The sequence below is a fragment of the Anopheles merus genome, chromosome 3R (assembly GCF_017562075.2).
Source record: "Anopheles merus strain MAF chromosome 3R, AmerM5.1, whole genome shotgun sequence".
Classification (NCBI taxonomy): domain Eukaryota; kingdom Metazoa; phylum Arthropoda; class Insecta; order Diptera; family Culicidae; genus Anopheles; species Anopheles merus.
The window spans coordinates 29,230,126-29,243,193 of record NC_054084.1 but is presented as its reverse complement, the minus strand read 5'-3'; the positions used below and the strand labels follow the sequence as shown (position 1 = coordinate 29,243,193).

The window sequence follows — 13,068 nt, the reverse complement described above, 5'->3', positions numbered from 1 at the left end:
TCCCTATGTCTCCATCTCCATCTGCAGAGCCAATCACCACGATCGTTGGTGTGCCGGATCTGTACATCAACACGGGCTCAACTGTAAATTTAACCTGCATAGTGCGGAACTCGCCCGAGCCTCCTTCAACCATCTTTTGGACCCACAACAATCACGTAAGTGAAGAACGGATGTGTTAGTGTTTCTGGGGTTTCGGAAGATTTCTTTTATGGTGCGTTGGATTATGGCTTGAATTAATGTGAGAACATGTCCGAAAGCTTAGGGTTCAAACGTTATCCATTTTGATGTCACGTTAGGGAAAGGGGGTTGTATTTGGAAATATTTTAAGAGACCCAATACATTTTGTGCCCTGAATGAAATTTTGTTAGGCAAGGTGAATAATAAATCAGGGTATGGAAAATCTTTTTCTTAATAAATGGACGGAGGAGTCAATGGTATTCAAATTTAAATCATGAACAACAATAACAAATAACAAAAAGGTTTTAGAAAATGAAAGAAAAAAACATGCTGACAAGTAAAACAAGATACGCAAGATGACGAATATTGTTATATCTCTAGAGATATAACTATTTTCCTAGATTTCCAGATTTGACGTTCTTTTTATTTTATTCAACTCTTGTTTATGACTTAAACTTAAACCTTACATTCAAATAATTTTATTAAATTGTTCAAAAACCATAAATATATTTAAGCATATTTTAATATTGATTCGTTTAAATTAATATGAGAGGCATTTACGAATATATTGACTAACATAAAAATTGAGGCAAAATTCAAGTCCTCAATACCTCGCCAAAGCCAAATGAAAAAGCGTGAGATCCTACTTTGGAACAAATAACTCAAATAGAATATAATCTTGCTTGCTTGTCCCATTTTTTCTTCCATTTTCTATTTCCGATTTCAAATGAAAATTGTCTGTTGGTGACGTTCCCGTTAAAATTGCGCTTCAAAGCAAATAGCTCACCGCTTTCGCTGCTTCGTTCTTAAAAATCGATAAAAAAAGAAGTATCGAATGAAGAGTGTCAATGTCAATTGATTGTGAGCGTTTTTCTTTGTTCAAGAGCATATTCTATTTATTCCATTTCGAGTGATTTTTCCTCATTTCTCACGTCACATTTTTCGTTTGTTCGCAGGAGATCAACTACGATTCACCCCGGGGCGGTGTGTCGGTCATAACGGAGAAGGGTGAAACGACGACATCGTACCTCCTAATACAGCGCGCCCGTACCACCGACAGCGGGAAGTACGTCTGCTCCCCATCGAACGCCGATCCTTCCACGATCAACGTGCACATCCTGAATGGTACCGTCCTCACTTTACCGTGTCAATAATATTTCGTGAAATAATAGTATGCTTTTTCTCTTTCCTCCTTGCTCCCCCCCCTCTCTCTCTGTCTGTCTCTCTCTCTCTCTCTCTCTCTCTCTCTCTCTCTCTCTCTCTCTCTCTCTCTCTCTCTCTCTCGTTTTTTGTCCTTAAAGGGGAACATCCGGCGGCCATGCAACACGGTGGCCAGCTACGGATAGGGGATCCACTGTATGTGTTCGTGCTCTGGCTGATTAGCTATCTGCTGGGGCGGCGATGAAAGTATGCATTTGTCGATGCCACAGCCACATGGAGAAGGTGGAAAGGAACAGGGAACACACCACAAAAGCACCACTCACACATATGCATGCCCAGCACGTACCCAGCTGCACATCAAAGTGCAGCACGCAAATTAGAGCTAATTAGATTAAATGTGCCAGCCGACCAAAGGGTGTGTGGTGTTGGGTGTTTTTCCCGCGTAAAGGAGGGAAGGAGTGTGCACACGGTGTGCGTGCGGTGATGTAGGATAAATTAATTTGCGGTACTCAAATGGCCAAACAATTGTGGGGAAAATATTGTCCGTGCTGTCACTGATTGGAGCTAAATGATGGTATGTGTCGATGTTAGCCGTTGGAGGCGTGATGATCGATGGAGGTGGAGTCGCAGGGCAGTTTAATTAGTTCCAAAGTGGATGACTTCCGATTGGAACCACGTGTGGCGTTTTGTTTTTGTTCTCTTTCATGCACACAAGCCATCTGATTATTGTGTAAAAAAAACCTACCTACAAGCATCAATATTTGCGTAAACATTTTCATCCTCATGTTGGGTGGCGTCATTTTGCGTCAAATCAAATACGGAAATAGATCAAATAGATGTCATACAAAATCAGCCATATCGTTTTGTTTGATTCGTATCTTCCTGGTGATTGTTTTTTTTTTTTCTTCGACAAACAGTGGCTGTGTTTGATTTTATATGTGTAGCCGTTGCCCCAGCTAGATATGGTTCAATTGCGTGGAATTTTACAAAAAAGGAATGAAACGGTTGTTAAGGAGCAGTAGCCATTGAGGTTAAGCGTAGGTTAAGCGCTAGCGGAATCGCTGACACTGACAGTTCTTTGATCAATTTTGACGATACAGAGATTAGATGTAAGATGCCTAAAATGTCAGCGAAAGCGGAGGGACAAGATAAAAAACTAAACAGGCAACGTGGTTGTTTTAGGTAAATGAATAATAAAATAAAATAAATATGTAAAAAAGATGGAATGAGATGAGATGTTGTATGTTTGATTATTGTTATACGAGCAAAGAAATAAAAAAAAATCGACTGAGGTAAGTAGATGTTTCTAGAGAGTTGATTTGAATTGAACTAACAAAAAGTTATTTTATCACTTATTGGTAGTGTTTTGTGTAATAAAAACAATGAACATATCATTTTAGTGTTATTTTAAAAGGCAAATAAAAAATGACCAAAGAAATTTGCTATTGTTTTGCGCATTACAGACTCAAAAATTTGCATAAAAACCGTTAATAGACCCCTTTCCGTTTTAAGATCGTATCCTGAATTTACAGCCTGTCAGCTGTTTGCATTGAATAGCAGTTTTCGAGCAGCTGTCAAAGTGGGTATAATATACAGGTTGGCTTATCCCAAGGTGTATGTATTTAGAAGGCTGATTTTTATCACCTCTGTTTCTGAATGGAGATTTTAAGAATCTTTTGTGTATTCGTCAATTTACCAGGAAGCCTGTTTGAACAAAAATTTTCTTCCGTCCAAAAAGTGACGTTGAAATTTGGTAAAAAACATCTCATGATACACCTGGTCTACATACACTTTGATTCCACCACCTGATCTCTTCAACTCTTCTTCTTCTTCTTTGGCGCAACAACCGCTGTCGGTCAAGGCCTGCCTGTACCCTCTTGTGAGGTGAGCTTGGCTTTCAGTGACTTTTTATTACCATAGCAGGATAGTCAGTCCTACGTATGGGGGCACGGTCGGGACTTGAGCTATACGGGACTTGAATCCATTACGGGCATTACGAGTTGACGACTGTACCACCAGACCGGCCCATCTCTTCAACTCACCTTGCGATAAATGAAAACAACACCTTGTTTTGCCATTTTTTTGAGCAGGTACTCCAATCTTATTCTAGCTTTGAGGCTGAAATAATCTTGGCTTAAAATTGCAGGCTAGTTTTGTGTGTGGTTTTGTAGGGAGTGTTTACATGATTTCAGCCTCCAACAATCAAACTCCATGTAAAAAAGTGTACTATAATCGTGACGGGCTCAAATCCTACAATATCACAAACCATAACAATTAACCCATCGAACGGAACTATCGACTGTCCCAAGCTGCTTTCAAGGATTTACATCTATGTTCCTGCCAGAATACTACGTCGCCGACCAATGCTGGCAGTCGCTGAAACCCAAACAACCTTTGGCTCTCGCAACCCACTTCTTTTTATGTCTACTAAATTCAGCTGACGATCTATATGAGCCTGGATTGACGATTGCAGAACTGACTTCACGTTTAAGTGTTAGAAATACGTCCAACAATAACAGTATATCAATATTCTGTTCGTTATCTAATGTGTATTGTAAACAAAATTTGACGCGACAGGGCTTTTCATTCCATTGATTAAGATACACTAAACTACACCCAATTTTGCGATTTCTTTAGTCACACTTATATGCTAAAAAATAATCAGTATAATTTCATGAATTTATTATTTTTATTATTGGTAAACGGTTCGCTTTGATAGATTTTATTTGTATCCGAGTAACCAGAGTTCTAATGGAGTCAACTCCAACATATTAACTAAAGGTATTACCGTTTGCTAAGACTCTTAGTGTTGGCTATCAGATTCCTTTGGCTGTAAATTTCACTCGATGTGCTCTTGCGGTAGGACAAGTGTTACGCAGCTAAAAGTGATTAATTGTGTATGAAATAACTTTGTAACATTGAAATTGTACTGTATTTGAATGGATTAAAAAACCTCTAAAACTTCATCAGTATAAGGCGATTGGGGCCTTGTTCACGACAATATTTATAGCGGATTGGATAACATAAAAAGTATCCCACAGAAGAACATGTTCCTGTTTCACTGGAATCCTCACTGAACTGAATATATTCTACATTAGTCCATTTAAAAATGTATATTACCCAACTGCTGAAAATAATAAATCGTGCGCAATAAATCACCCTTCAAATCGTACCTATTTTTACGGCATAGCAAAGCACCAACTCCCCTTCCCAATCGGTGTACCAACGACGTGTCGAAAACACTTCACGATCGTGTGTAATTTCAACCTTTCTTGTTTCGCTGTCACGCTTTCCACCATTCCCCTTCTTTCGCCGCCCGAAACTCCTTTTCCACGCTCGAAGACGAACAAACTACCCTTGCCACAATACAAGCACTTAGCCGTTGTAATGGTTCGGAAGTAATTTCGATGTTTTCCGGTTGGCTGAAATTAACCTTCCCCCGCGCTGTGTGCCCTTTCCAGCGGTACCATGCTCACTCGCATGCGGTCTGCGGTTAGGATGCTTAGCATCATATGTTATGCTTTCATTTCTGCACCTTTTACTCACCACCATCGCCGCTTCAAGGGTACGGCGGTTCGCTGCTCCGTGTCCGGGTGAGCAGGGTGCAGGGTAGGTATTGTGGTATAGTGGTACGCGCGGAACGAATGGGAAGCGTGTCAAAGAAAAATATATTTATATGAGAAAGCGCTACAGTACTTGGGTGCGGAAAGGGGATCACGGCGGAAAGGATTTTCCCAAGGATATGTACTTTCGGAGTGTTCCGTTCCGGTTCGAGGTTCGGCAAAATGTGGCATCGCCCCGATCGCAAACGATATCGGGTCACCAAGGTGACAAAAGGCGGCAGGACGGCGCAACGGGGTGGATGGATGGATGTGTTTGTGGCTTCAAAAGTACAGGAAGTACGGTGGGTCTGATTATGTGCGTCCTTTTGTGGTACAGACGCTGTCACCTTCCTTCGGTGGTGGATCGTGGCTTACATGGCTTAATTAAGATTGTCACTGTACTGGATGGTACGGCAGCGTGCTGCTAGTACGGGAAGGATTTGGAAGAGTGAAAATGAAACTGGAAAGCTGTCGTTTCCAATCCTCCGAGGGTGCGCGCAGCGGTGAATCTCACCTTCGTTTGTAGAAGCAAACTCCATACATTACAACACTTTTGTTATTTTGCCCGGTTTGGTGTAAAATTGGAAGTCTGTTGTGCTGAAAGTTCGCTATTTATGTTCGCAGAGTGAAAATGAAAATAGAGCGTTATTTTTGTGCAGACGTCGACAGCTGTGCCGACGAAGCGAAATCGCTCGAATCGAAATTGAATGTAAACTCTGCTGCACCCTCAAGCGTTCCCGTTCGATTCGAAACCTGGTTGCCATTTCGTTATTGATGCATTGCGACTGCAAAACGACCAAAAATAAAACCAACTCCAACTGAATGAACCAAAACATGGGCAACTAATTTTCCCCATCATTACCTCGTACAAATTTAAACGCTTTCGAAGAAAAACGAGTCTCCTCGTCTGAAGTGTTGCCACCTGCGCGCCCCCAGATTGATTGGCCAACGGGTGTGTTGTTGTGTTGCTATTGCTGCTGCTGCTGCTGCTGCTGGTGTGAGATTGAAATCTGCGCTTTGTATGCATGGAATTCTTTACAAAAGATGCGGATCAGCATTTTCGTTCCGTTTCGTTTGAAAGTGAAAATGTGAAAGTACACTGCATATACACACCAAAAGGGCAGTATCGTTTTGTTAGCATGATTTGTAATTTCATGATCCGTTTGGTTCAAAGTTATTCCAGTGAGGAGGCCAATTTGCTTCGATAGCGTGCTGAGCTGGGAGCAATTTATGCTGACATCGGATCACAGATGAAAAGTTGCTTGATGAAATTTGACATGCAAATTGGAAACTGTCAACATACAGATGGTGCTATCGAAGCAAATAAACAGATTGCAGTTTCGTAGACTTTTTCCAAATTTTAAAATTTTACTACAACAATAGAAGCGGACTTGCACTATTCATATATGATGCGAATTTCTTCATAAGGAATATTACTTATGATACAATATTTGATCGATAAACCAAGATTTGATCATTGTGATACTACGATTTTTATTATTTAAATTTCAAAAATCTCCATTTTAAAGTGTTATAATTTAAAGTAAATACAATACCAAATAGCTTTAGCGAGCTTTTACCCTCGTCCTGTGCTACATAGCTTGCTATAATTATGCTATAAATTGTGATAGCGCTTCCTCCGGTGTACAAACTTGAGCTTACGATGAACTTTTACAAGCTCCATTTTGTATTGTGCAAATTTGTATGAAAGTAAGCTTAGCGCACTATAAAGTATTTTATGGCAAATTACTTGAAGCATTTCTTTTCAACATGAAAATAAAAATCATATAGGAAAAACTTTATGTTTGTTTGTACATTTTTCTTGTACTAGTAAAATATTGTGTTTTTTATTAAAGAGTACAAACAGAAACAAACAGTCGAAAGTTTGATATGTTTAATGAAATTAAAACTCTTTTTTTTCATTTCGTTATTTATTTAGCTTCACTTATAGCATTGAACTGCGATTTTACTAGATACAAACATCTCAGCATCAAACCAGAATCATCCTCATCAAAGCAGTTTGAAGAATACAACGTGTATTTCCGGTTAAGGTAAACCATCGTTTAGTTTCGCTCATCATCAGCACGCGCCAAGCATTAGTGTTTCACGCGAATTGGTAACAGGCGCTTAGAAAGCTCGTTTTTCTTTTTCTATCCCTCATCACTGCGCCTTCCCCGCCAGTCAAGAAACCCGTTCTAAACAGCCAACCGTAACTTTAGAACCATCGTCTTTGGCAAAACATACAATCGTCACAACTGGCACAACGAGCACGATCGGGTCGAGAAAAAAAAAGCCTGCCAACCCACCCAACGATCTGGCGAGCAAACCAGCAAACACACACAACAACACAGATACACCCATTCGTTCCGATTTTACCACACGCTCATGGCTGCAGATTATCGGCTGTGAAGTGTTATCGGGATCATTTCGACGCCAGCGATGGAATAGAAATGACCGTGCAGCAGCAAACGGCAACGTCCCAGGAAACGACACGTTTACTATGCACCTCCCTCTCTTCCCTGCCCCGAACAAATGGGAACGTTTCGTGCCTGGGTAGAGAGCTTCACCGTGTCGTACGGTCGTTTGCGCTGCCGGTCATTCCGTGAGCCGTTTGGCATGTTTGCGCTGGCAAAGGCTAAAGAAACAAAACACCAACACAGCCACACAAACAGAGACACAGGGGGAAATGAGATCCGCTCACGTCAGCGTAAGAATATGAGCCATTGTTTCCATTGTGCCGTGGTGCAGTGCTGCGGCACGATGCTTAGTAGTGCTTACGACTCGATTCCCCAGTTACGATTATTTTGCTCGCCAAAACCGTCCGCACCGGAATGGGATCGTTCCCGGGGATAAAACGGGGATTGTCTCGTATCCCGCTATTACTTACAAAGTGTGTTTGTGTGAGTATGTGTGATTATTATCGAAAAGGGGGAAATAATCGAAAGCGGCCAACGGCTTCGACCAGCTGAGCACACGGGCGGAGCGGAGTTTTGTTGGCGTGTTGTGTTCGATGCAGATATGCATATGATTTGAATTTTCTGATTTCTTGCAGCGTGCTATCTGCTGGTGTATGGTTATGGTTTCGTATCGCTGTGCTGAAGCATCTCGTTTGCCTAATGGAAATCGTGTAATGTTGATAGTTTTGGTACAAAGCACCAGGCGTCTCCATGACGTTATTTTCCTTTTAAATTTAGAATTGTTTGGCAGCTCGATTCCTTGCCAATTCCTGCTAAAAGCATCGTTATCGTGAACAAAAGTTAAGGAAAATCCAGTTCTTGACACGACATTGAAATATTAAAATTCATTACATTAATTTTTCAGACAACATGTAAAACTCATTCAGAAGACATATTTAGCAAGCTGTATTATGAAACGATTTTATTGCGTCCATCAAATGGTCAAAAACAGTCGAAAGGTTTATCTTTTGGTTCGATTGATTTCGATTTTTCCTTCTTCGTTGTGTAGTTCTGGAAAAACTTTGATTGAACCTGGTTCTATATTTACAAGCACTATCAACGGCAAGCATACAATCCGTTTCATTAGCTTTTCCCCACTTCAGCACATAAGCTGTTGTTTACCGACCGATCCATTTCAATCAATTAATTAAAGAGGCTTAGAATCAAATTTTCCAAATTATTCAATCGCCGTAATTGATACCATTGGTCTGCATCCCACCACCATCTGCCTCCCAAGCCCGTAACGTAAATTGACCAGCACACACATCCATCACCGGTGTCACAACGCAGCAATGCCCAACCTGGGAATACCCCATTGAAAAAAGACATCATTGGCCAAAAACATATTTATTTTATGCTTCGGTTAAACATAAACTTGACTGTTTTATTGCTGGCTCCCGGTGTCTGGCACAAACAAACACACACAGCAATACATTTTTATGAAGCCATTACCCGCTCAATCGCTTGGTGCACAAATACAGTGCCGGATTGGCAAACGTTGCGTCAGGTAAATTGTCATTATCGTTCCGCTTCTGTGTGTTTACAGAGCGTACAGGGATGGTGCCTGACCTTCCCCGTGGTCAGTGCTTTTGTGCTTTTGTGCTCTGTTTATCTCACCGGCTGAAGTCGATTTGGCCCATCGCGCGGTCACTTTTCACGTTTGCTTTTTTGCTTCTGTTTCAGCCTGATCTGTTCGACCCCTCCGGCAGACAACAAACCGATCCCGGCACCTATGGAGGGGTAAACATTGTGTGGACAAACAGTGCCCACCGAAACCAGTGGACATGTGTGGGGTGAAACTCGGATTGATTTAGGACATGGGGTACCCGGTTTCGGGGTGTGTCTCTTTTCTTTCGCGCTTCCCGCACCGCCTGTAATGAGTTGATTATCAATTTGTGGTAATTAATTCGATGCGAATAAACACTTTAATATCCTGTTTTGATCGCGTTTGCTATTTTTTATATTATTCTTTTGCTTGCATGTGTGTTTTTACATTGGAATGTAATTGTTTTCGGTGCTCTGGTAGAGGGGGGGAAATAAAATTATACACATTCGCTAATTAAATATTTGCCTTGATGGAGAGTCGTGGGCAGCTCAAATTGGAACGGGCGTGCAATTGTTACAGTTTGCAGTGTTTCATCTATAATGGTTCATATTGATATAAGCGGTTGTCATGTTTGCAGAGCGTCACAAAGTAGATGAAAGGTAGAGTAGCTTGCGTAATGCTGATATAATATTAATTTTTATTTTATGATTTTCTCCATTAAAGATGCTTTATTTGACAACACTTCATTTGCTGGTTTTGGGAGTCTGTAAACCTCCCGAGGAAATATTTATCGCATTTAAATAATAAACTAGTTAATAATAACTAAACCGTGTTACTTTCTCAAGTCAAACGAGCAAAGCTGTGCATCTGGTGCTAGAAACTCAATCCAGCCACTTGCAACTTGCCTGTTGATTAACCCATAACTCCTTTCGTTCATAGCTCACTCAATTGCCATTGTATGCTTATGTGTGATGTGTGTGTGTGTCTGTATTGTTTACACCAGCTTCCCTCATTTTCCCATATGCAAACGACTTTCATTTTGTGACTTCACTTTATGGCCACTGATTTTGGCTGACTGCTCCAGCGCTGCTAGGCTACAACCGTAACCGTCCCTCAAATCAGCGCGGATTTAAATTGGTAGCACGTGAAAATTGAACGTTGAAGTTTTAGGACAAGTTTTTAGGACCAATTGGGCGAGAGGAAGGGTTAGAGATGGGAAGCAAGGAGAAAGGGCAATAAAATTTTATCGCACATCGAGTAATGATCCGGGCGCCCGCGAATCGGCTGGCCGCATATATCCGCCCGCAGGAATCCGCACGAATTGGGACTGCTGCTGCTGGAAGGGAAATTTTAAAAGGAAAAAGGTTATAAATGAACACACACACCCACACACACACACACACAATCACCGATGAATAGTCACTTTTTAACCACCGCACACATCCTGTACGGAATGCAACTGGTTGTGCTGGGGGTCCTTTCCTAAGCCATTATTCCCGCCTGGTGAAATGGTATGAAATTTGTGGCTTTTCAAGAGGAACCGCTGTCGGAATGGGTTTCTGGTGGGCCATTACCCGCGTTTTATAGAGCAATGAGCATCGGGGTGGAAGCCGAAATTGGATCATAACGGTAGCATCAATCCTTCCGCCGGGCAGAGTGCAATTCGCCGCTGATTTGGTTGGTAAGAGAGCATGGGGAAAGTTGTAAAATTGTGGGTAGATTTATTTGTTGAGTAGAAAAATTTGAATCTTGTCATGAGAATGTGGAAACAAATTGGCACCGAGTCGACTTGATTTGAATAAGACATTTACAGTTTCTGTTAAATTAAAAACATGAAACAATTTGCCTTTCTGCTCGTTTCATGTTTCGTGGCTAAGCTAAGAAAGGAAACGTTTCCTCGCACAACTTAACACTTACGTGTTTTTTTTTCAACGTATTCGAGCTAATGTTAACACCGCCTTGTTAACACAGACAGAAAAAAGGTTCAATTGTTTCGTTAAACACGTTCTTTTTTAGAAGCAGCCTGCTCCTCGCTAAATTGCAGCACGTGGAAACTCTTTTTGCAATACCATCGAGAGGCACCACCACGATACCCGATATGTGCCTTTCACAAGTGAACCAAGTAATGGAAACCGTTTTCCATAACACGATCCTCGTTTTCTAACGATATGGGTAAAACAACAACAAAAAACGAAAATGGGAAGAAAAAGCAACGCAACAAGCCAACGGGTAAAGTTTGCTATCGAATTAGAAATCGAATTGAGCAAAGTGAAATTGAATTGCATTTGTATTAAACTTTTAAAGCATGCTCCAGCTACCACGCGCCTGGCACTGGGCACTGGATGGTGTTGCTAAAAGGAGTGAGTTGCAAGAAGCTGGTTCGCCTGGGAAACACAGTCTACAGTGGGGAAGCATTCGTGGATCAAACCGGGAGTTTGATATTTTCGACTTTGAGTGACTCAAATGTAAATTACATTTGAGTGATCTAATGCAAAAGTAAAACAGCATTTTACCACTTGCGAAACAGTAATCCTTGCTCCAGTTTAAAACGGCTGGCTTGCGGCAACAATTCCAAAGCTTACGCTACGCCCCGCTAGAGGTCTCACTGGACGGTGAGGAGAACTTTACTACTTCATCGAACATAGTACCAAAGTTAACATAATGCCCCGATTAAAAATAGCTGTTTATTTTTAGAGCCGGTCTCATGGTACAGTCGTCAACTCGTACGACTTAACAACATGCCCATCATGGGTTCAAGCCCCAAATAGACCGTGCCGCCATACGTAGGACTGACTATTCTACTATGGGGGGAAATCAATAAGTCACTGAAAGCCAACCCCCCACAAGTGGGTTGGCAGGCCTTGACCGGCATCGATTGTTGAGCCAAAGAAGAAGCAGAAGAGTTTATTTATCTAAATACTTCAATTTACTCGCTCCACGCAGCTAAAAAAATATCCTTACGTTTAAAACTGTACACATTCGGTAAAAAGCTGCTGAACCGATTTTAGCGCACTGCAGGCAATGTTTCATCAATTTTAGGATTATGTTTCCCTCCGTTCCCCGAATGGCACTGGAACGCTTTTCGAGCTCATTTGCAAAGCTATTAGGCGCGGTTTATTATTTACCAAAACTTTGCACACCGTTGCTGGTTATGCGATCAGTTTGCAGCTGTTGATTGGCAAAACAGTGTGCAGGCATACACTCAACTCACAAGCATCTGATGCGAATGTTCAAAGAATCGGTCATATGGTGTAGCATTACAAAACGAACCGTTTTCTTGGAATTGAAGAATTTATTGTACCGTGCTTGAGACCGATAATTATCCCTAGTGATAATTACATGGTTTAAGCAAACAATCATTTTGGCCTGTAAGCTATTTTGGTACAACAATACGGTGCATGATTTTAAAAATACTTTTATTTAAAAATAGACCATTAAAAGTGTTTAAATAATTGATAATCCTTGTGCCTGATTGTTTTCCAATGCTGTCAAATACAATGTACTGTGTTACTTCGACATTGCAACGCACTTTTTGTCTGACAGCTTATAGTATTTCAAAATACAATCAGTAACCGTAAAAAAACTCACCATAAGCCTATTTGTTTAAGCGTTCGCTGTGTAAAAATAAACCAAACGCATTCAGTTTCTGGCTAAGGCACACAAAAAATACCAAAAATGCATTGAACCACCCACCAGTTTGGCAGACACTCATACCCGCACTCACAAACGACGTGAGCCGCGAGTTTAATCGTCTACGCCTGCTTTCAAAGCAAACATTGTTGCGTGTGTGTGTTGGCCACTGCGTCCCCGTTTTGCATTTTGTTGCCGTTCTAGCTGCATAATGCAACTCCATCGAAGCAAGCCGAGCTTAAAAAGCTTGCGGAGCGTTGGTGACTGTGTCGCTTACGGTTGTAGCAAAACATCACGCGCCCATCCCCCATCTCCCTGGGTTTGCGTTCGCAACCTTTCACCGCTTCAATCACTTTTCCCACTGCGCCAAGGGTCGGCATTTGTTGACTGGTTTTGTGTTTGCACGGTTCTTCTCCTTCTTCATAAAACATTACATTTTTCCCCATGCCCTGCGGGGACTGAACAGGGGAAGAGGAGGGAGAAGGTAGGGAGGGGG

At 41.5% G+C, this 13,068-nt stretch overlaps 1 protein-coding gene across 4 annotated transcripts in view; it reads left to right on the top strand.

Annotated features, from left to right (window-relative positions):
- Positions 1-2,556, top strand: part of LOC121596172 (zwei Ig domain protein zig-8-like) — a 38,390-nt gene extending 35,834 nt beyond the window's left edge. For all 4 annotated transcript variants that reach the window (XM_041920880.1, XM_041920877.1, XM_041920876.1 and 1 more), the window contains 3 exons: positions 28-155; positions 1,134-1,302; positions 1,479-2,556. In XM_041920880.1, coding sequence (XP_041776814.1) covers positions 28-155; positions 1,134-1,302; positions 1,479-1,582 — 401 coding nt within the window. In that variant the 3' untranslated portion in view covers positions 1,583-2,556. The remainder of the gene's footprint in view (positions 1-27; positions 156-1,133; positions 1,303-1,478) is intronic.
- The last annotated feature ends 10,512 nt before the right edge of the window (positions 2,557-13,068 follow it).